The sequence below is a fragment of the Aulonocara sp. 'chitande type north' Nkhata Bay genome, linkage group LG4 (genome assembly GCF_057382095.1).
Source record: "Aulonocara sp. 'chitande type north' Nkhata Bay isolate Kocher_YH1m ecotype deep benthic linkage group LG4, A_spYH_male_GT1.1, whole genome shotgun sequence".
NCBI lineage: Eukaryota > Metazoa > Chordata > Actinopteri > Cichliformes > Cichlidae > Aulonocara > Aulonocara sp. 'chitande type north' Nkhata Bay.
In genome coordinates this window covers 29,148,014-29,171,728 of record NC_141347.1, presented here as the reverse complement: position 1 = coordinate 29,171,728, position 23,715 = coordinate 29,148,014, and the positions used below count along the sequence as shown (strand labels likewise).

Genomic DNA, 23,715 nt, shown 5'->3' with positions numbered 1-23,715 from the left:
GGCACCATTGCTCATGCAGACAAGTTTAAAGAATGAGGAACAGAGAATAAACTAAAATTAAACCTCCCAAGTGAAACCATGAAATAAATATCCCCCTTCGAGACATTTTCCCCCATTGCAAGTCTGATAAACCTCGGTCTCACAGAGTTGGGAGCTTCATAAATCGCTTCTTCACACCCCAGATCCGTTTCTTGGTTCGGATTAATGCAGTTTAAAGGCACAATTGGTGATTAACTGTGGCTGTAAGTAAATTACTGCACTTAATTCATGTGGATTATTCATCTCTGGGCTCGGACTTGCGCCAGCGATCGCTACAACTTTAAGAAATAAATTGCATGTTTTTTTTCTTTTCTTCAGGAAATCACATGGAGGTGCTCCCGTGCTCACATGACAGACTGAACCATGGCAGGAGAGATCAGTGAAGGTAGAGTGCCAAAACTTCTTAAAAGTCCTTTTTATGACAGTATCGCCAAATGATTTCCACATTGGATTTATTTATTTTTCTCGACGTTGCGATGTCGGAAAAGTTTAAAGTGTGAATATTCCTGCGAACTAAAATCGCTATGAGAATTTCTGAGTAGGCAACATTACGATCGGAATCAATCTTCTTTTGAAAAGCCGTCATGTGCGCGTTTTTATCTCACCAGTTGATGCTTTCTTGATACCAGTAAAGCTACAGTCTTGGTGATTTTTCCCGGTAAAGGTTATGTAAGCGGTGAACAGTGCTACTTAGTTTGGGAGCTGTTTTACTTCCATTTGGAAAACTTTCCCTTGTCCACTGAAATACCTAAAAACCCCGTAGTGATCTTATCTGAGCTGTATTAATCTTATCTAGTCCGCACTGCTCTAAAACTGAAGTTGTTAATATAATAATTCCCGATGTTTTTTCTTTCTTTCTTGTTTGTTTGTTTTTTTGTCTGTTTTTTGGATGCCTTAAAAGATTCAAGGCAACACAGTAGCCTGTAATTTCTATGAGGGGTAATATAAAACCACGAGGTAGGAAATAAATCCTGTAGTTTCATAAAATTAGTTTCTCGTGACCCCTGCACTGGTTACCACTTCATTATAATGATGGCATATTTCTCATATTTGGGCAGTTGTGATGCTATGTAGGTGTTGTTCCTCTTTTAGGCTCAGTTCCTGCCTATTACAGGGAAGTGCATGAGGCCATCCGCTGTAGGACAGATGAGAGAGTGCAGGTTGAGGTTTTTCAGCGGCTGCTCCAAAGGACCGATCTCTCCAAGGTGGTCTTAAACCAGGTGCGGGGTCCACATTTAAAGCATTCATGCTGCGACAGGTAGAGACTGCATTGTTATCTAAAACTGTAACTTTTACTTATTAACCGGCACTGGCCCAAAGCAGCCTACTGTAATGGACTATACAGCCCACACTGAACCGAAATAATAGAGGAATATCCCATTGACTCATCCCTATTTTTTGCATATTACCAATGTGACACATGCACTCACAGTTTTATAGTGACATGAGGCTGGCATAGAAAAGGATTACAGACTGGTGAATTGAAGCCTTTAGTCAAAGAGACAATTTAATAAATTAAATGGGCTGCTATGCCACATTTTTGCTCAACTGTTCACTTTAATTTTGATAAGGGATGCTTTGTGAGTTAGTGTTAGCAAATGCAGACAGAGTAGATAAAGACATAATATTTTATCAGGTCGCCACTGTGAGATAGGCTCCAGTGCCCCTGTCACCCTGAGTTGGAGGAGTGGTTGAGACAAATGATAGTGGGATGAATATCTTATCAGCAGGAAGTATTGTTGGCTTGTAGGCATTGAATACATAGCGGTGTAGCCCCGTGGTTTTTGTTTGCATTAATGCTGAGATGTACAACACATCCACAATATGAAATTCCTCTGAAGTTACAATGTCTGCAGGTTTCCCATTTCCCCTTCCCTGACCTCATTGCATATCATTGCCTTTGTGTATACTGCGCACTTTTCGCAAAAGGAATGCAAACCACATTTGAATTTGGTTGTCAGACTGTAAGATTGTGACCCTGAGGCCATATTGTCTTTGTTCTCTTCAGATTGCTGAGCATCTTGACTCCTCCGATGGATTCCTGAGCAAATTATCACTCTATAAAGCACTCGCTTTGATTGCTCTCGCTCAGCAGGGCAAGCAACCGAGTCCCAAACTCTTGGAGAACTGCATACTAGGTAGGGGACAGTGACAGCAGTGTAGTAAATGTTTTACTTAATGAGTAGTTTGGAAAGTCTTCAGTGTGTAAAACGGCAACGCCAGCATTTCCTCTGCTGTCAGGATAAATCATTTGCAAAGATACAAATGTCGCTCTTTTTATTGACCATGTAGATGTAAGGTTTCACTTTTAAATAGAAGTTGTTTTTTTTTAAAATGACAGCTCTAAACTGAAAAGTACCAACTGCATAAAATATTCATTTCACTTGCCTCACGTGGCTTCATTTAGTTTTATTTTATTTTGGTAGGGAAGACTTTGCTATATTTAAGTGTTGCATTCTTTCACTAGCCCCACAGAGGGAAGATGACAGGGGGAGAGGTTTTTATGGTTTTCATTGAGGTAGCCATTATGCTGGCTTGAGTTAGATCCATCCCCGACCTTCTGTGATTATTTAAGGCTCTCTCTGTTATTTCAGGTGTGGCCAGTGTGGCAGCTTGCTGCATGCCACTTCCTTGTCAGCTCCAGAATGAGTCTTATGCATTTGTGGGAGTACATTACATTCAATTCACGTTCTTCCTGGAATGTCCTAGAAGAAATGAAAAGCAGATCACATGAATGCTACACACAATACTGGGCTAGCAGGAGACAAACAGAGGGAAACACGTAGTCTTGGTTTTAACATCGGCATTCCTCGCAGTTGGGAAATTCACTTCTCTCTAGATTCATTGATTCAATCACGGAAAACAAATATTGGATCTTGGTTGTTGCTGTGTGGTTGTCAGAGTTACCGAAACCTCAGCTCGGGGAGCCGAGGGACCTGAGCACGCTGAGGATGCAGCCGGCTCAGGACGACGTGCTGACATTGTCGCAGACGCTGGACGAGCTTCTGGGGAAAGACACGGTCCAGGTGGAGCTCATTCCTGAGAAGAAAGGCCTGTTCCTCAAACATGTGGAGTACCAGGTCACCAGCCAGGTAAAACCTGATACATTAAATATGTGTGTTACAATGGTCTAGAACACTATGTGAACTACTACACTATTACTCTTTCTCTTAAATTTTCTTGTCTTTTTGTTTTATTCAGCGTTATAAGATATCAGTTTACCGGCGTTATAGCGACTTTGATGTCTTCCACGAGGTTTTGCTTCAGAGATTTGCCTACAGAGTCGTGCCAGCTTTGCCACCTAAAAGGATGTTAAAAGGAGGTAGGTCAGGGTCTTTGTTTCTGCATTGAATCATTTTACAGTTTATTTTTTTTAGCTGAACATGTCTGTTACTTCAGATTTGTTTGGAGATTATTTGGGTGTATACTCTCGACAGAATGGTTGACAAACACGTAGCCAAGCAGTTTGGCGGGTAAAGAATAAATAATAAGAATAAAGAAACTAGTGATGTGTAAAAATCCAGCTGTTTCCTCTTTATGTAGATTCTTATGCACTGATGAATCCTCACAAACACGCTTGGTTAGACACAGACTCCCTTACGTCTTAATCAACTGTAGAATATTTTAAAAAAATGCATCATCATATGCAAATCAACCTTTCTACCATTGGTGCTTTTTGATGCATAACATCGGAAGAGTTCTCCATTTATGGTTTTTGAGTAAATTGACATGGACTTCAAGTTTAAGCTAAAGTTTGCCCCCTTTTATACCCCGAACACCCCTCTCTGTCAGTGCTAACACTCCTGGTCAAACTGCTCATCGTGTTTGCTCTCTGCTGCGTCTGTCCACAGTCCTGACCTCGCTCTCCGAGCGGGAGTTCATTGAGGGGAGGAGACGTGGCCTCGGCAGATTTCTTAACTTGGTGGCTCGACATCCTTTCTTCTCAGAGGATGAGCTGGTCAAGACCTTCCTCACTTTCAGTGGCTCTGTATGTCGTTTCTTTAACTTACTCCCTGTTTCTTTTGTGCTGGCTGTTGCACAGTAAGCATTATGGTCATGATGACTGACAGTGCAATGCATCCTGTTTTAGCTAATCTGTGTCGTCCCCCCCCCCCCCAAACTCTGACCTCCTCACCCTCCTCTTCCCACACAGGATGTTCAGTCTAGGCTGCGTGACACTTGTAAGAAAACGGGTGACGAGTTCATGATTAACAGAATCGCAACTCAGGCAAAGGTTTGCACATGGCTGATGACTCCAGTTGTACTTTTCTCATAAAGAATCGCCTGCTTTTAAAGATTCAGACAGCACAAAAGAGCTTTGCCTCGCTTGCGTTACAGGAATATCTCCCAGCTGACATTCAGGCTCAGTTTTCGACAAGCAGAGAGATGATTAGAAATATCCACAACAGCTTCCAGAGGCTGCGGGACAGAGCTGAGAAAATGGTGGAGCGCTCTAAGGACAATGCATCTGATCTCCTCATGTTTGGCAAAGAGCTCAGGTATTTTATTATTAGGGGTATAAACTTAATCTTTCTGTAGTATCCGCAGGTATTGGAGTTTTTGGTAATAAGGTTCAAATCCTCAGTGTTATCTGTGATTCTGTTCCTGGTTGTTAACTTGAAATGAGTTTGGCAGCTAGCACACCACAATATTACTTTCTCCCTCTGTAATATTGTATTTTCTGCAGTACACTGGGCTCAGATGCCTCGCCTCTTCCCTCCTTGGCCTCTTCACAAAGCACCTGGGGGACCCTGCGCCAGTCGCTGAAGAGCCTTTCTGTGGAGTTTGCTGTGCTGTCTGACAAAGCTGCTCAGCAGGTACAGCCCTCAGTCTTTCATCTTCACCACCTGCTCTGCTGTGTTTGTCCAAAACTGGCACTGGGTAATAAATGTTGTTTTGTTAATGTCCTCAGGGCCGGCGAGAAGAAGATGATGTTGTGGAAAAATTGAATCTTTTCCTGGATTTGCTGCAGTCGTACAGGGTGAGTGAGTTTCACTTTTGGTTCTCGCCTTTCACTCCACCTCCAGGGGATCCTCAACCTTTTGTGTGGCAGTTACTTTTGTTCTGCCTGCTGTTTTCTGATAGAAGCACAATAAATATTTGTAAATTTAAATTGAAGTGCATTTAGTAACCAAAGTCAGACTATTATGTAATGGACTGTTTTAACCTCACTCCATTGAAATTGCTGTTTTTATTCGTGGGTGGAATTTTTTTGATTTTGCAAAGCAGCTGGTGGGTTAACAAGAAATCATTTTCCACAGCGTCTATCAAATCTATTAACCAAAAAACAACATGCATAAAGTTCTTCCATTACCCCTGGTTGCTATGTGCAGCACAGCGTGTTTCCCTACAATTTGTAGTCAAATAAAGAAGTACTTTGTTTCTCAAGGATCTCTGTGAGCGGCATGAGAAGGGCGTCCTCCATGAGCACCAGAAAGCATTGCACAAGTACAGTGTGATGAAGAGGCAGATGATGAGTGCCACTGTGCAGCACAAAGAGCAGGCATCTGTGGAGCAGCTGGAATCGCGAATTGTTCAGGTGATCATTTCATCTTCTCTTTTTGTGAGCCTTTAGAGTGTGAACTTCTTTATTGCTTTAAAAGTAAAATTCTACAGTGACTGAAGTTCATATAAAAGTAACATGTGCCCTGAAAACACACACACTGACCGTATAATTGTGTGGGTTTACATATGAATGGAGCTATAGCCTTGTGAGCCATTAAAAAAAATAAAAAATAAATGTTGGGATGAGAGAAATTTGTCAGCTGCACATTATCCTGTTCCACTACATCCCAATGGTGCTCTATTAGATTGAGATGTATTGACTATGAAGGCCATTCGAGTACAGTGAACACATTGTCATGTTAACCTGCTGAAAATGGCCATCAGAAGATGGGGACAATGTGGTCATAAAGGGACAGGCATACTCCTCAATAGACTGTTTAAACACTTAACTGGTACTAAAGCACCTGAAGTATGCAAAGAAAATATCCCCGTGTTTCTACATCACTATCACCAGCCTGAACGAAACAGGGTGGATCCATGCCTTCATAATGTTTACACCAAATTCTGACCTTACAATCTGAATCTCACAGCAGACATCAAGACTCATCAGTTTCCAGTTGTCCAGTTTTGGTGAATCTGTGTGAATTTGTAGACTCGGCTTCTTGTTCTTAGCTGACAGAAATGGTATCTAGTGTGGTCTTTGACTGTTGTAGCCCTTCTGCTTCAAGGTTAGATGTGTTGTGCATTCAGAGACGCTCTTTTGCTACTTTTTATTTATTTTTCTGTTGCTTTCCTATCAGATCGAAGCAGCCTGGCCATTCCACTCTGACCTCTGTCATTAACAAAGCATTTTCAAGCCATTCTCTGTAAACCCTGGAGATGGTTATGCAGACAAAATATACATAAAGTGTCCCATCAATGCATATAATGCTCTCTAAAAACAGAGATTATTAGTTGACTGATATGTGAGATATGTATTATTATGTACAACAGTCATAAATGAATGATGAAAGGTAATTGCAGTGTTGACGTGACAACACAAAATGGAAAATTTTAAATCCTATAGAATCTTTTAAATGTAATTGAATAATTTGTGTGCTTCTTGTTTTGGCAATGAGAGTAGAGCTTCATCATGTTTTATTTTTTTTCCTTATTTAGTACCAACACTTGTACATATGAAAATAGACAATGCTTACTCTATATAAAGTGTTTTATTTCTAATCATTCCCATCCTTTAATAAACGGTAAAGACATCTTACTGTATGTTTATTCTAATAACAGCAAGAAAATGCCATCCAGACCATGGAGCTGCGTAACTACTTCTCCCTATTCTGCCTTCATCAAGAAACACAGCTTATCTTCACTTACCTTCCGATTACCTCGCACATTCTCGGATCTTTTGTTAACTCCCAGGTCCAAGGACACCGAGAGGTGAGACAGTTTTTTGAAAATAACTTTTCTACAGATCCGCCTTTATGGCGACACCACTCCAGGAAGGTCAAATAAGTTTTAAATTGGCTACTGAAACTGATGGATGGTACAGCTGAACAGACCGAACTTTTTCATCTGGGATTAGAAACCAAGCAAAGCAGTAATGGTTATGTACTTCCTTCTGATCGCTGGTTTTCAGTTTCTGTGGTTCAAGTACTTGAATGCTTCTTTTTTTTTTTTTTAAAGCTGGAAACTATTGAGCAATATATTCTGTGCAGTAAAATACACTATTGTTTTCCCTTTCTTTTTAGATGGGGGAGGTGTGGAGTGAATTGCAGCCAAAGCTTGGGTGTCTCTTCAGCGGTAACAATGGACTGAAACACTCCATCTGAAACCTAAATGTACATGAGATGAAAAAGGAAAAACACAGCCACTGAGGATTACAAACTACAAAATAATGCTAAAGGGGGGGAGCAGAGCTTTTTCATTCAGTTTTGTTTTGTCTGATCATTGGCCATATCACCTGCATGGAACAGCTGGCTCGTAAAACACTTTATGCTCTGCTTCTGCGTAAAGTCCAGTTCACCATTAACTTTTTATAATTATTTGAACATGTCAGGAAAATCCTATGAAGTGTTATTTTACAACGGATACAAGGCTGGTGCATTAATTTCTGCTTTAGTTAAAGCACCTGTATGTGATATTTAAATTTTCCACACTAAGATGAAATAAGTAGTAAAGGACAGAAAGGCTGACTTTATTAAAGGGTGGGACTATTAAAAACCTTAATGTTCTTGCTTAATAACATTGAACCAGTATATTATTTTATTTTATAAATGTTAGTTCGTAGGGATGTGTATTGGCATACTTTTCCTGCTTTTTGTTTTTTTTTACAACAAGAGTTTTCGCTGCCTGAAGTATTTGCAAGCGTCCCAGTTTTTATTTTATAAGCTATTTCAAACATCTGACCTTAAACTGTAGGATAATATGAAGGGCAGAGGTGAGATCTATGAAAGGATAATGTCTGGCACTAGTGACATAATGTCAATAATAACACTATAAGCTATTGATTTACTACCAAAGACAAAGCTGCCTAAATACACTCCTTTGCTGTACATAAAAGCAGGACTCCTGCATCACCCCAATTTAACAATCATCACTTTTAATTTTTTTAAGAAGATTTTTGCGCACATCAGCCAACAGATGTATTATTATCCGGACAAAAATGTCTGAATTTTGCTGGATTTTCTTCTCATTCACTGTCTGACTTTGTACTTTTCTAAAATTATGTACATTTTTGGTTTTTTGTACACACATATAACAGAGAATATACTTTACTCAAATATATGTAACAAAGGTGCAATTTGGGGTTCATGTTAAAGAAGCTATGTTCCAAATTGCAAATGAACTGGTTTAAACATGTATTTTATGAAGAAACTCCCATACAGTATGAAACAATTATTTTAGTAATCGCCTTAATTTTGGAAACGTGCTGCACAGAATATGAAACCTAATGAATTCAGAACTGTATATACTGTAAATATTCCACTAAAGAGGTGCTTCCTGAATTGTGTTGAATCAGATACTCTAAAAATAAAATGAGAGTATGGATGTTTTCTTTCAGTGTAGTGCTGCTTTGATTTTCATGGGGAAAAATCCCTGTAAAGAAATAAAAAGGTTTCTAATTGTGTTACAGCTGCGTAACATGTAAACCCTCCACAGGATATCTTCGTTTCCTCCGCATAATGACACAAAACAGCCGTTGGATTATTCCTGGTATTTCTCACAGGTTTTATATTGGTCCCTGATGTAAATGCCACCAGTAACAGCTCGATTATTTCCCTTCAGAGCTCCTCCACTTCTTCCAGCGTGTGGCTGAGAATCACATCGTGACCCTGAAACTTGAAGTATCCAACAAATTTCTTCTTCTGCAGCATCAGAGGGAACCACAGTATATCATCGGCCCACATCTGACTGAAAGGAATTTTGTCACGTTCGAACCACTGGGGCCTCATTTCTAGAAAACAAAAGAAAAAATAATTAGACCTCCGGAGAATGAAATAGCATTTTATCATCTGCCTTCAGATATCATCTGCCTTTTCACTGTCATTTCTTAGTTACTGTCCAGAGAATGGAGAGAATTATTATTAAATCAATTCAAGTTGCTTTAGGACCTCAATCCTAAGTAGACAACAGACATCTGTATTACAGTAGTGCAGATAACACTTGCACTCATTTCCTGCCTTATCTTATCTGTTTTATACAAAACAAAACTTTTATATGATAAGCTGTTAAAATCAAACACTTAATGTTATTTGATGTGCCTTAAAACGCTCATAAGTGTGCTGAAATAATTATTGTCACTAAAATTACTCTTTTTAGAATTTTTCTAGTCAAAGATTAGAGAGAAAAAACTCCACCATATTCATTCATTCTTTCTTAACCTTAAGAAGATGATAGAAATGGTTGGATCTTTATTTATTTTTTTAATTTAATGGCTTGACTAGACTATTCTTGACTAAACAAACCTCATACTTAATCCCCCAATTGGTTATTAGTATTTTCCAACTTTAATTTCTGTCTTGTTAAATCAGTGTTAAAACCACATTACACAATTTCCCTTAACTTCACCACATTTCAGTTAAGCTTTTTTCCCTCTACTTATCACTTCACCTCCTGACTGTTTGACTTCTTTTACCCTCCAGACTCTTTGGTTCACTGCTAATGCCTGAACGCTCGAGGAGCTGAGGTTTGCCGAGCGCCTCCAGACTTCACCTTGCTGACCTTGGCTAAATTGCCTGGAAAGACATCCTTGCAAGTTCTTCCTGCTAAGGGCATCAACTCTTCTTTGTTTATTTACAATCTTTACCACTGAGAGCACAATTATAGATTTTTCTTTCCACTTCACAAATATACTACACACGCTCCTACTTCTGTGTATCTCACACAAAACAGTCAAATAGTCAAACAAAATCCAACACAGGATACGACTGGTTTAGACAATTGCAGACCCGTTTCCAGACTTCTACTAATTTCTAAAATAACTCGCAAAACTACTGCTTACCAGCTTTTTCAGCTGGTTGAGGGACATTGTACTTAAAAAAAGTATACCAGTGACCAGACCAAACCAACAAACATATTATTGATCTGGTATTTCTGGCACTGCTCTCAAATTTAATAATAGTTATTTGACAGAGACTTCAAAATTCATAATAACTTTGTCTTTATCTTCTCTTTTCCCATCTCTCAAAGCTCCACCCTTGTACCATTTCTGCTTTCATTACATATTTCATGTTTTAGAGATCTCATATTTCTTACTGCTGCTCATCTGATAATATGTAGCTATACTTTCCTATTACACCTATCAACCAGTTTTCACTGTCATTACCGACTGAGTGTCTTTAAGTATCTCAAAACTGAGGCCCATGTGTTCAGGCCTGACAGCTTCTTTAAGGAGATCGGTCATTAGCCCTGCAACATCAAATAATCTGTGAGGAGTTTTGCAGTTATTTTGACCAGCATTTGAATTTTGAACCTCAGCTCTCTAGCCTCATGTACTCATTTCTTTCAAATAAGAAACATCACTAAAATCAAACCTTTATTGTAACCTTCTGCTTTGAACACACACTCCAATCTTCTGTCTGCTGTAAGTTATTGTACCTTACCTTTGATTTGCACTACTCAGGGAGGACCGAGTAGTGCAAATCAAAAACCACAAAGTGCTTGCACATCACGCCTATTCCTATTCTTGCTATCATAAACCTTGCATGGAACGCAAACGCCATGAAACCCCCCCAGTGACGCCTGACTCTAGTTATTAGAAGAATTTGGCTTCAATTGCTTTGCTCAGACTGCTTGTTTCACTTTTAATTTTGCTGGAAAAATATAAAACTAGAAGAGCCTGCAAAACAAAGCCCCCTGAAGATGTCAGGAGGAGGTCAAATGCTTTTCACAGACTTCATAGAACTCTTAACTATGAACATCTGCTCCAGTACTGCGCAATTATTAGCTATATTATAGTTTTCCTTGCTACTTAACATTTCTACTCAACTCCATTTAAAAAGCTTCTTTCGGCTGCTCACTTATTATTAAGGGGTCACCAAAGTGGATGGATTTGCATATTCAACAAATTTGATTTTATAAAACCTTTAAAATATTATTTTCAATAAGAAATGTGACAGATATGAAAAACGAACTGTTGATATAAGTTTGGGTCAAACATCACTTTAACAGTAAGTTACAAAAAATGGTTTATATCACGTTATTAGGACTCAATTATATTTATTATAAATATATTAAAATATAAAATATTTTCGTGCCAAACTGTTAGGCACTGTGCAACAAACAATCTTTGCATCTCCTCTCATAGGACACCATTATCTGAAACGTATAGGCAACAGTGAACTAAAATTCACCACCCCAAGCTCTCTCCTTCCTCTCATTTCAACCACTTTCAAACTATGATACCACTGGATTTCTTCATTTTTCAGTGTGGTGCAGCGGATGTGATACCATCGGATTCTGTCGGTTCTCCATTATATGTGTCGGCTCTGAAAACATGGACATCAAGTAGCTGCGTTTCTCCCACAAATTCAAATTTGATATTTCCGATCTTGTCGAGTGCATCCACCGTGAGACCACTTTCTTCTTCCAGCTCTCTGAAAGGAAAAAAAACATCAAATAAATGATTAATTACGTGGGTCTTAAAAATAAGCTCACCGTAGACGTCACACGGGCACTAAAAGCAACTAAAAATGGCAAAGTAATGATATCGGTGGTTCTAGGACACAATCTATTTGTGGCATTTGCTTTACCCTCTACACAAAACATTTTAAGATTATTAAAAAAAATTAGTATGAGAGTGAAAGGTCTGGATAAGAGCTTGTGGGCTGAACATTGAGATCGGGGTCAAAGTGTTGTTGCAAACTGCAGAGGGTAGTAAAATATGCCAAAATAGCATGTTCAGGTTGACTGAATGTCAAATTTGTAGTACTTTTATTCTCTCCCATCTTTATTTAAAAAGTAACTAACCATGAACTTACCATTAATACACTAATATGTGACGTGCTTTCTAATAAAAATGTGTCGTCAGAGAAGAAATTAATATAAGAGCTTTGTCGCTTTCTATGAAGGTGTGGCAGGGCGTGGTCTGCGGTGCCGCTGCAGAGGCGGCGGACGCACCTGAGCGGCATCCGCAATCACGCCTCGCCGGCATAAAGAGTCTGTACTGGGTCCTGTCAGTTCCTGTTTTGGTGATGTGCTTGGCTGGTGGCTGGAAAGCTGCAGCCGTGTGTGTCATCATTCATTTACAGAATGTTAAATCTTGGTAAAGGTACACTTGATACATATCTTACTCATCACAAGAGCTTCAGAGATAAGAACTGTTAGGGGCAGGGATGACGACTTTTAAAAGACTGAAAAAAAATTCAGATTTTCTGGAACGATGCAGTAGCTCTTTTTGTTTTATTTTCAGGGGATTCATCCCAATCATAAAAAAAAAACCAACAACTGCAAAAATTATGCATTAGCAGCATCCAAGAAAACACTCCACATTAAAAGCTGCTGGTAGATGCCAGCAGCAAGTGAATTTTAACGTTCCTTTCACAGAATATTATACATTACACTCAACATATTAACAGACACTAATTTATATGATTAGGACTATTAATTACAAACTGCAGTTTTCCTCTTTTTCTTTTTCTTTAATCAATCACACTTTTTAAAAGAAGCTCTTTTGTCTAGCAATATTCTCAGTCACAGCACGTTATCTAAGGGTACTCATTTTAGCTTTTTAGTCCCCAGTACTCAAGCCAAACACAACCTTAAGTTCCCTTCACTAAAAGAAATGTTTTGATTGGTGTTGGCCTATTCACTGACCAGGACTTATTAAATGGAAGGAGTGAAGCTAGGATTGAGAAGTGGGTTAAGATGATTTTCAGTATTGCCCTTACCTGACCATTACATGAAGAACTAAGTGTTTCTAACTCAGTCTTGTTACCCATTGCATCCAAATATCCTAAACACAAAGCTGGTCTCACTACGTGTTTAAGGAAAAACGGCTTGAGAACTCGCCCGATAGCTTTTTGGGGGTTTCCTTCCTTTGCTTTGAAACAAATTTCCTGCAGATGATTGATCACAGATTGTCCAGACTTCACATTAATGTGTTTCCCCCCACACACTTACAGAGTACTCAAAACATATCAAACTCCCTCTTTTTCAGTCGTTTTCTTAACCCTTGCACAACATTGGTACTTTGCTGTTGCATACAAACAGAGTTTCGTCTTAAAATCCCAAACCCAGTGTTATGTTTTGTCATATGTTTTTAATGGTTCATGTTAAAGCTATAAGTGTATTGATACCCTGGCAGATATCAAAGTGGATATTGATGTGATAATATGGACTGCGAAACTGATTAAACTAGATTTAGAACTACTTTAGATAAAACCACAAAGGCTATAAAAATTACACCTGTAAAACCCTAAAAGATGCTTTGTGTTTGCAGAAATTTGTGCCCCCCCCAAAAAAACAAAAAAACAAAAACCCAACTAGAAAAACAAACAAACAAAAAAAAAACATAGTTGCACATCCAAACGTGCTGTGGTGGGGATTCAAGAAAATAGTTTGAGATGATTTAAGCTTTGGGATGAAGCATATTATCCTGATGGACGGAGTCATTAGAACATGAGCACACCGTGGTGCATAAATGGATGGACATGGTCATCAACAATATTCAGGTAGGCTGGTAGCATTTAGATGATTAGCATTTAGATCAGGGGTGTCAAACTCAAATACACAGTGGGCCAAAATTCAAAACTGGAACAAAGTCGCGGGCTAACGTTAATATTTATTGAAATATATTTATTCCTCCAGATATAAGAATGAATCTTTTCTTATGGACTCAAACAAGTTTTGCTGAAAAACTGAATGTGGAACAAGCAAAGCTTAATACTAAACAATATATATATTAGCTGTATAATACCAGTAGGCCAGCTCTAATAGTAATTTGGTATGGCTTCGCGGGCCAAATGTAATTAGGCTGCGGGCCAAATTTGGCCCGCGGGCCAGAGTTTGACACCTATGATTTAGATGATGTACAGCTGGTACTAAGGTGCCCTAAGTGTGCCAAAAAAATATCCCCACACATTAAACCAATACTGCCCTGATACAAGGCAGAATGGGTCCATGCTTTCCTGTAGTTTACAACAAATTCTGACCCCATGATCTGAGTGTCACAGTCAAAATTGAGACTCAGACCATTTGACATTTTTCCAGTCTTCTATTGTCCAATTTTGGTCCCCATGAGAATCGTAGCTTCCCAATTAGTTTCGTCACACTTAAGACCACTTCATTTCAAAATCATTTAAATCGTGAGTCTATTTTTATTATAATTATTATTTTTTTAATATAAAAAATGTCGAACGCAACTAAACTTGCCTCCTAGCAGCGTCCTCAATGGTTTCTCCAGGCTGAACTTTGCCCCCAAACCCGTTCCACTTTCCAGCACCAAAGCCCCTCTTCTTCATACCCAGTAGCACTCTGCCCGGCTGGACAATGAGCACAAGGGTCAGCAGCTTGGAGCTCAACATCTCGCCTGAGTGTGGAGGTAAAGAAATCTGATGTTAAACTAACGCAATGCATCTCCACTGTGCTGCACAGTAAGCGTAATCAGCTGCACACTCCGCTGTGTGCTAACATGGTTACCTGCTAAGTAAAACTGTGCTAGCGTATTGAAAAAAGGAATTTTTTCTCAGCGGTGGCCGAAAGAAAAAAGACGAAAAACTGCTTATAAAAACAGTATACTTTGAGTTCAACAACTCCCGCGTGCAGCTGCAGATCGGTTGTCACGTGATGTGCTGATACGTAAGAGCGTGGATGAGTACGATTGACGTAAACTCAGCTCACCGGGTCCATCGCTTTCTTGCTAGATCGGTTAACCGTGGTTACCATGAAATGTGTTCGACTAGAAACTGCAGCTGGTTAATGCTGCAGTTACAGCACGTGTTATCTCACGATAACCCAACAACAAATGGAGGTTATCAGTAATTTATTGATTGATTATTTTTATTTTGTTAATATAACAAAAACTGCTTCTAAAAGCTTCGTTATGTCTCTGATGGTTCTCAGTCATCCAGGCCTTAGAAGCGTATTTACTTGCTTTCATTTCTTATTATTACTAATAGTCTATAGACTATTAGTAATAATAAGAAAAGCAATAATACTTAAATGCACTTTAGTCATGCCTTACAAAAAAAGATTCCATCTGAAATCTGTAAAATTTAAGGTTCAGTTTACCATTCAAAAATTGAAGAACATTTTCCAATCTAAAATTGCAACAAATCATCTTTGTGGCCCATATTATTATTACAAGTTTATAGAGAAACCCAACCAGATAAACAACTGAATAAATAAAGGAAAATGGATGAATGGCTGAACTATAGAGAATCTGGAGAACTATCTGCATGTAAAGATCATTACTGACAGTCTCCCGGCCCTCAACTGAATCTACATTTAACAGCATACAACATTCCATAATGTGAAATCACTGCAGGGGAAATGAAGAAATGCCACTTCGTCTCCTGTACTTGGAGTACTTGGATGTCATGGTACTTGCCTCAGCTGGTAGCTCCATATGTTTTGATTTGGTAAAGTTTTACATCAGATGCTCTTCCTGACAGAACCCCCAAAGAGAGTGGAATCGAATTGGTGACCTTGGTGAGCCAATGTGTTATTCGCCAATCAAACTCTCCAAAGCGTTTTGGAAAGCATTTGTGCTTTACATATGCTGCAATCTATTCCATTAGGGGAGGCCTCGTCTGTCTTTGACAGTGTCACACCTTCTGCACATATTACAGCACTGTAATAAGAGTCTGGCTTAATATAGCCTGCCTGTTTTCCACACATTAAAAGATTTTGTACACAGTAAAAAAATAAATAAAGAAATGTGACCTAGGATTTCTCAGTATTGTATAAACTTAAAACAAATGGAAAAATAAATTAGGCACATTAGCTTCAATCTGTCCCAGATAGGAACACTTGTTGTGTACATGTTTTGCAGTAAGGGGACGTATATAGGCACGCACCTAACGATTTTGCCCTTAACCAATGAGGAGGGGGGGCTCGTGTATTTCGACGCAAGCGCAGTTCAGCATGCGGTACACGTGACTGCGCACTGTAATAACAATGTGGATGTTTTCCTTGCAGAGGAGATATCTGCACTTCTCGTTGTGTTTGATGAAGAAACTGAAGGGTAAGACGCCAGCGGAGCAGCGCTGGCTCCGACGGCAGCTTAAAGACCCGTATGTCAAAGCTTCCCAGGTCCAAAACTTTCGATGCAGGAGCGCCTTCAAGCTTCTAGAGATAGATGACAAGTTCAGGCTCTTACAACCTGGATACACTGTGGTGGACTGCGGAGCTGCTCCTGGAGCCTGGAGCCAGGTGGCAGTCCAGAGGGTCAATTCAGGTGTGACAGGTGAGAGGACAGGTGAGATCACACAGGTTTGTGGGAGGGGCGCCATGATATGATTGTTACGACGTTTAACCTAGAGTTTGTGCTTTTGCTAAGACTGTATGTCAGGGACGACTTTGAGCCCAACCTTACAATATTTTGTCCGATTTTTCCCTATTGCGTAGCGGTTCTGTAGTTTTCCAAGCGTAAAGTATTGTGGCTCATGCCTAATTTTCCTAATAAGATTATATAGGCATCATAAAATGTCATATTGATTGATTTCGTTTTTAAATATCTGCAGTGTGGTTTGAATATTAGCATTCAGAAACCGAAGCTGCTCTTAATATCCATCATGTCGGCGTTTATTCCTAGTGATGCAGATTGATGGGAAGAGTCTGCACTACATTTACCACACAAACAAAAAGCAGTGCTCTGCAAAAAACAGAAGCAGATGTGATAGACTGTGATGTATTACCAAGCTGAAAGTTATTGAAGCCTATGACAGATGCATTAATAAAAGCAGAAAATTCACAAAAGAAACGTGTATTGATGATAATATAGAACATGTGCTATTATAATTTGATATAATTATGTGTTATTATAATTATCAAATGAGTTGTCTTGCTTCTCTAGTTGATCGTGCAAGGAAATAGACTGGCTTTTATATCCAGACTTGTCTTTCTTGTAGCTCAGCCTTAAATAACAGAAAAAATAAGCTTGTAAATTAAAGTCACTATCTTTCCTATTACCTTAGATCCAGAGTTGCCTCGTGGTATGGTTGTTGGCATTGATTTGCTGAACATACCGCCTCTGGATGGTGCTCACTTCCTGTCCAATTGCGATGTCACAGACCCTGCCACACATGCCAAGCTGTTGGAGCTTCTTCCCCACGGCAAGGCTCATGTCATCCTGAGCGACATGGCACCCAATGCCAGCGGTTTCAGAGAGATGGACCACGAGAAACTCATCACAATGTGTTTGTCTTTGATAGACTTGGCTGAGAAAATTTTACAGCCCCAGGGTTCTCTTCTTTGTAAATACTGGGACGGGATCCTTGCTCATAAACTGCAGGAAACGCTCTCAAGTGTGTTCAGTAGTGTTCGGACTTTAAAGCCAGATTCCAGCAGAAAAGACTCAGCTGAACGATATTTCCTTGCTAGAATGTACAGAAGGCCAATAAAGTGATGTTTAATTATGGAGTGTGTGCTCCGTTCAGTCTGAGCATGACGAAGGGGCTCTCTTAGTGGCTGTCATCAAAAGATGGCACTGTTGAGGCATCGGTAAGGCTGACTGCTCCAGGCACAGAAGCAAACACATTAAACACTGTGATGCTGGCTTTTAAGCCCTGCAAACTTAACACAGCAGCAGTGAATCAGTAATATGTAAACCTATGCAAGAATCAGTTTGATATTCCTCAAGAGCCCAATGCAGTGCTTCTCTGAAGTTATTGTTTGCCCCAAGTGTTTGTTCTACACACTCAGACTGGTATTTGCTTTGTTACAGAAAGTCATCTACCAGTGGTGCTTATGCTAATAATTTGCACTGCCAGCCATGTAGAAATATGTAATAATTCTCTCACTGAGAGCTCACAGAGAGGGAAAACTAATACATAAGAGTCAAACACAGTATGACTAACTGGAAGTGGGATGCTACTCAAGTGTTATTGGGTTCTGACAGTGAAAACATGTCCATTTCCTGTGAAAATGTGATAAGCACAGTCATTTCAGTTTTTCTTTTTTTTCTTTCTTTCATATTTTCACAGATCTCCTTTAAATCACTGAGGTGAACACTTTCATTTGTTTTTATTTTTTAGTACAACTGGTCATGAAATAAAAGCACATTTTGTAGTCGTATAGTGTCACAGTCTTGTCCTGACTTGAAGCGCCATTCACCAGAGCCAGATGCATATACGATATCTTTATCTTCTCTTCCCGTCTTAGTGCATTCGTTTTCATGTACAAGCAACTATCATTTTTGGAGGGCATTTTATGCTTTTAGTCCAGTGACAGAAATAGATTGGGAATGACTTGCCACAAAGGTCTCCAGCTGGACACGTACTTGGGATGTTGCTTTACCCTTTGGCCAAAAGGGCTCTGTCATGTACAAATGAGTGAATAACAATGAAATGCAACCAAGCGCAGAGGTTCAAAGGAGAAGGAGTTATTTCAGGCACCCCTGGTTCTAAAAGGAAAAATCTCCATTCATTTTATAAACAGAGATGCAATTTGCTGAATACTTCTACAGCTCGTATGTCTTTCATGGTTAAATAAATCAGTATAAAAGATTAACATCTGTGTTGGCAAACATTTGGTTCTTAGGTCAAGCCAGACGATAGCTTGATCTCAAGTAAAATAAGTATTTTTCTTTTGAATTCTGATTAATTTGTGGGTGGATTTGTAACAAGTCTACCATAAAAATAAAGTTCTTTAAATTTGCTTTTAAAGGTATAGTAATCCTTAGTACTGCAGTCAAAGCGAATCCAGTTTCTAGAGAGATAAACAGCCTAAAGAGGCTCTCTTATGGTTTTGGGTAGAAATGTTTGGAAGTTAGTAATTTACAACAGTTGAGTAATGAGGTCAAAGATGCATAACATTTAGAGGATGTGCATGTTGCTTTTTAGATTTTAAATTTGTGCAAAAATGTTGAGCCACCTCATATTTCCTAATGTTTTGCTAGAAAAATCTCAAATGGGGGCAATGATTTATTTTTTTCCTGATTTTTATTTTTTATTTATTTTTTCCTGGTGTGTCTGGTCAAGTTCTTTTCTACTTTGGCATACCTCAGTCTTTTCTCCCTATTTTCCTTTCTTAAGAAGGAATTCACATCAGTCACCCTTCCACCAAGACCATTTGTGATGAAGATTCAGCGAACAGTAGATGGATCAAATGAAGGACCATGTGCAATCTGCTGTAGTTTGCTTTTTAGGCCTGACACTTCTTTTGTCCTCTACTTGTCCAGTTTCCAATTTTTTTTTTAAAGAACATAACACACACCCTGCCAAGATGTGACATTTTTAGCTAATAGTTTTTTGGGAATCGCCTTGATGGTCAGAAAATAGTATTTTTTTTTTTCAAACTGTTTTATCTTTGGCAAGAAATGGGAACCAATTATGTTTTGTTGACAGGTTGTTGGTAACAAATTACCCAAAGATACATTTTCAAATGGATTATTTGCTTACTGTTATGTGTATGCACAACACTGGTTCATCCACTGATTTTGGTTTCTTTGGTGCTTAAATGATTTATAGGTCAGTGCTTTGGCTTAACAAACAAACAAAACAAGACAAAAGAAACCTGGTGAGGTGCAAAGACGGGACTGAGAATGAGTGAAGAAACCAGCCAATGTCCAAAGAAAGAAAACTAAAAGGCCTTAAAGACCTTCAGAAAGAAAGAAGAACTGATGCAGAAACAAAACTACTTCAATGAAAACACACAAAAAAAGAATAGCTTCCCTGGAGGAAAAAAAAGAAAGAGGCGTGGCTCAAGTCTGAATGTAATTTTACTGAATATGAATATTCTGTTAATTTCATTTTTGCCTTTTTTCCCCAAATGTGTTTAATGCTGAATGTATATCTGAATATATCTATGTCACAAACGGAAATTGAAAATATTTTATTCCTTATGAAAATACAATATAATAAATGACTCACAAGCTGTTCTTGTTTTGAAATCAGTTTAGTCCTAAATTGTTTTTTTTTTCAAAGTCTGATCCTGCCATAAAAAGAAAATTAAAATCCTAATCGAGCTCAAATTTGCATTTATGCAGCAAAGAAAGAGATTGCTCACATGAATAAATGAATATGGCTGCTATCTGGCCTCTCTGTCTCAGGAGTGATGAGTAATACAGTGTGAACTGAAACATTCATGCCTCTTGGTAAAATTAACTGCATAGAAGGGAGACTGACCCCTAAAGATGATTGCTTAGAATGAACAGGAGCAGCCATGCCTGTTGATGAAGCTGATCGTGCAAGATGTGAACAGATGACCAATTTTACTTCTCATTACTTGTTGATTATTCAACCCTTTGCTATTTAGATTTAAATTATTTCAGAATTACTGTGGGATTTATGTAAATTCCATTGGACTCGAGTGTTTCGGCTCAGGATAAATGATGATTCATTCACAGGCTAATTCATTCTTCCCTGGACAGCTGCAGGTATCGTTGTAAATAATAGTAAATGAAGAGAGGAAAACAGAAAGCCACAAATTTTGATATTCAGATCTGTCTGCTGAGATGTGGTAATTACCTTTACAGTCTGCCACGTAACACCAGTTTTAACTTCTTTGGTTTGTTATTGCTGCAAAGGATTATATGAACTTTACTTTTCATAAAAAGTATTCTATCCTTAGCAGGTCTCAAAATCTGGATCATTTAATCTCAGATGAACTCCAAAACATGACATATTATTTAACAAAAACAAAGCCAAAATGCAGAATGTGTGAAAAGCTACAACTCTAAGTACATTCCAACGTCCTTTAGCAGCATCTATTGTAGATTTCTGGTGTGATTGGGATTATTATCCTGTTTACTTTAGTATACAGAGGAGTTCATGGTCAGCTCAGTGAGTACAATGTGCCTAGTTCATATGGCTGCAAAACAAGCCTAAATCATCATCCCTTGACCACTGTGCTTGACAGGTGGCACAAAGTATATATATATATATATTTTTTTGCCTATGCTTTGTGTTTGGTTTTTATCTAAATGTGATGCTGTGCATTAGGTCCATATATCTTCATGTTGGTCTCATCTGTCCAAAGGACATTGTTCAAGTAGTCTTGTGGTTTGTTTAGATGCAACTTTGCAAACCTTTGTCATGTTGCCATGTTCTTTTTAGATAGAAGTGGGTTTCTCCTGGCAAACAAGAAACACTTGCCAAGTCTTTCTAATTGTACTGTCATGGACTCTAACATTTAGCATGCTATCTGAGGCTTGTAGAGTCTTAGATGTAGCTCAAGGTTTTTTGTAATTTCTTTAAGAATTGCACGTTCTGACCTTGGGGTGAATTTGCTTGGGTGTCCACTCCTGGAAAGATTAGCATCTGTCTGGAATGTTTTGCACCTGTGAATAATCTTTCTCACTGTAGAAGCAATAGGCTTCAAATTGTTTGGAAATGGCCTTATAACCCTTCCCAGATTGACAGGATGCAACAAGCGCTTCTTTCAGATCAGCGCTGATGTATTTCCTCCTTGGTATTGTAATAATACACACCTGAATAGTCCAGACCAGCAAACTGGCAAAACGTCTGATTTACAGACACTTGCTCATGATCAATTAATCAACTTCATTTTATAATTACCACCTGGCTGCTACTAACCCTGTTAATTCCCACGGAAGCAATAAGGGTCTACTAAGTTTTTTTTTTACATACTTCTTCTGTGTTTTGGTTTAGTTTTTATTAAATAATGAATCTGTATAATACATGTTTTATTTTTAATCTCAGGTTGTATTTAAGACCTACTAAAGACCAGATATTTCTTTTATTATGTCTTGATATGTAAACCTTATAATTTATGCTTTTTACCTTGACTGTAAGACAAGAAGTAAAAGTACTACTGACAAGTTGCTGAGATTTTGTTGAAAAGGCAGAAGAATATAATTAACAGCTATTCAGTGTCATCCTAATCAGGAATTAATTTGAAATTTCTTACCTTTCTTACATTATAAATAAAAATGTGTTCACATGAATAATAAATACATTTAAGCCTATGTAATCTGATGTTATTTACTCTGGTGGCAAAAGAATGCAGAGGACCGCCAATTAGAAAAGCCCTCAAATGATTTGAAAAGAGAATTGATCTCTTACCAAACAGATTTTTTTGGAAAAACGGTTTAAAAAAAAAACTCTGAATCTTTCTGGAAAAAAGACCTCCTTTTTGAATTTTTCTCTGTCCCACTAATAAAAACAAACATTGCCTCTAATATTAACACAGTGGAACTCTCAAATTGGCAGGAAATTAAAGAAATGGAAAGATCTTTTCTAACCATCGTGCCTTTCATTCCCTTGGCTGACCTGAGTTGCCAAAATGAATTGCTCGTCTGACAACATTCATCATTCCCAGTGCCTGTCCCTGAATGTTAGCAGACTGAGCCAAGCAGGCATTCACTGACGTAAAGTAATGAATACTATTATGATGATAATTTCATACCATCTTCACAGGGGGAAAAAAAGAATCTGAAATCTTAGGGCTGTATGAAGACCGCAACTCTTTTTTTTTTTTTTACTGGAAACTCTTTTAGTTCATGATGGCAAGCCATTTAATATAATGGAAATTTTCTGGTAAACAAGCGTGTTTCTAAGAATACGTGGGAGGGAAAATATTCTCTTCAGACATCATTTTTATAGTGCCTCATTGCCTCTCAGACAACTGTAAAAAAACAAAACAAAACACAAAAACCTACAGGTATTTTGTGTCTTTTTCCCTGGCATTGTTATACAAAAGGACACATATCAGTGAACAATCTTGATCTTTGCTCATCGGGGGCTGCAGCAGCCCTGCAGAAAAATGTCAGGAACATTATTGCAAACGGGGTGAAGGTTGGATGTGGTACGAGGGTTAAAGACACTGAGGATAAACAAAGCACGGTGTACATTTGTAACCCCATATCTACTGACATTTACGGGGCAGAGCGGAAAAGGGAAACCGAGAGATAAAAACTTTGAACTAACTTTGTGTTAAGATTTTTGCAAGTGTGGATGTTTTCTGGTGATTTGTCACACTGGGTTAGTAAACTAATGTGTGATAAAAGAGTGCAGAGAAGAAGAAGATGGTGATCAAATATTGTTGTCACGGTCCTATTAATAAGCTGTTGTTTGTGTTTTCAATTCTTATCTTTTTTCTTCTTATTTCCTTGTGTATTTGAGGGTGTTTGCCATTTTTATGTTCCCACTGTCTTTGTCTTGCTGGTTTTGTAGGTGAATTTAATGATGGAGTACAGACATATGGTCCAGAAAACTGACCTCCTAAATCACTTTTCCTTGACCTCAGTGGAAAATGTCATGAAAAGGTGGGAAACTGAATTTATAAGAGCTTAGGAAATGTGAAGTATGTGGACAATCTGACTGCACTTGCACTAGACTTCTTAACAATGTGATGATGAATGTCTGTCCTTTTGAAACTAGAATGTCCAGAAGATGAACTTACAAAAAATGAAATTGCAAATTGCAGAAAAAGTAAAGTATTGCCTAAAAAAATAAAATATATTCATTTTTGAAATGAAATATTTTGTGCTGGAGACTGATCCAGGGTAACCCCTTTCCACCTTTTTGTTGAAGATTTCTGTCCACAAAATAAAAT

General features: G+C 38.4%; 3 protein-coding genes across 6 annotated transcripts; 2 read left to right on the top strand and 1 right to left on the bottom strand.

Moving 5' to 3' along the window:
- Positions 1 to 87: 87 nt before the first annotated feature.
- Positions 88 to 8,696, top strand: snx8a (sorting nexin 8a). 2 transcript variants are annotated; one of them, XM_086289701.1, is made up of 14 exons: positions 88 to 242; positions 358 to 424; positions 1,132 to 1,259; positions 2,048 to 2,177; positions 2,941 to 3,131; positions 3,241 to 3,361; positions 3,891 to 4,027; positions 4,193 to 4,273; positions 4,378 to 4,538; positions 4,727 to 4,856; positions 4,952 to 5,020; positions 5,429 to 5,578; positions 6,826 to 6,975; positions 7,287 to 8,696. In XM_086289701.1, exons 2-14 carry the CDS (start codon positions 403 to 405, stop codon positions 7,365 to 7,367), a joined length of 1,551 nt encoding a protein of 516 aa, XP_086145827.1. In that variant the 5' UTR covers positions 88 to 242; positions 358 to 402; the 3' UTR covers positions 7,368 to 8,696. The 2 variants fall into 2 exon arrangements, with proteins under 2 accessions (XP_086145827.1, XP_086145828.1); XM_086289702.1 differs by lacking the exons at positions 88 to 242; positions 358 to 424 and having other exon boundaries at positions 1,154 to 1,297; positions 7,287 to 8,695.
- nudt1 (nudix (nucleoside diphosphate linked moiety X)-type motif 1) lies at positions 6,374 to 14,920 on the bottom strand. The gene is made up of 4 exons (XM_086289706.1): positions 14,677 to 14,920; positions 14,406 to 14,566; positions 11,488 to 11,629; positions 6,374 to 8,992 (listed from the first exon to the last, which is right to left on the bottom strand). The coding sequence occupies exons 2-4, from the start codon at positions 14,559 to 14,561 to the stop codon at positions 8,820 to 8,822; spliced, it is 471 nt and encodes a 156-aa protein (XP_086145832.1). The 5' UTR covers positions 14,562 to 14,566; positions 14,677 to 14,920; the 3' UTR covers positions 6,374 to 8,819.
- Positions 14,429 to 22,062, top strand: mrm2 (mitochondrial rRNA methyltransferase 2). 3 transcript variants are annotated; one of them, XM_086289705.1, is made up of 3 exons: positions 14,429 to 14,578; positions 16,177 to 16,456; positions 17,175 to 22,062. In XM_086289705.1, exons 2-3 carry the CDS (start codon positions 16,207 to 16,209, stop codon positions 17,603 to 17,605), a joined length of 681 nt encoding a protein of 226 aa, XP_086145831.1. In that variant the 5' UTR covers positions 14,429 to 14,578; positions 16,177 to 16,206; the 3' UTR covers positions 17,606 to 22,062. The 3 variants fall into 3 exon arrangements, with proteins under 3 accessions (XP_086145831.1, XP_086145830.1, XP_086145829.1); XM_086289704.1 differs by lacking the exon at positions 14,429 to 14,578 and having other exon boundaries at positions 16,096 to 16,444; XM_086289703.1 differs by lacking the exon at positions 14,429 to 14,578 and having other exon boundaries at positions 16,096 to 16,456.
- The last annotated feature ends 1,653 nt before the right edge of the window (positions 22,063 to 23,715 follow it).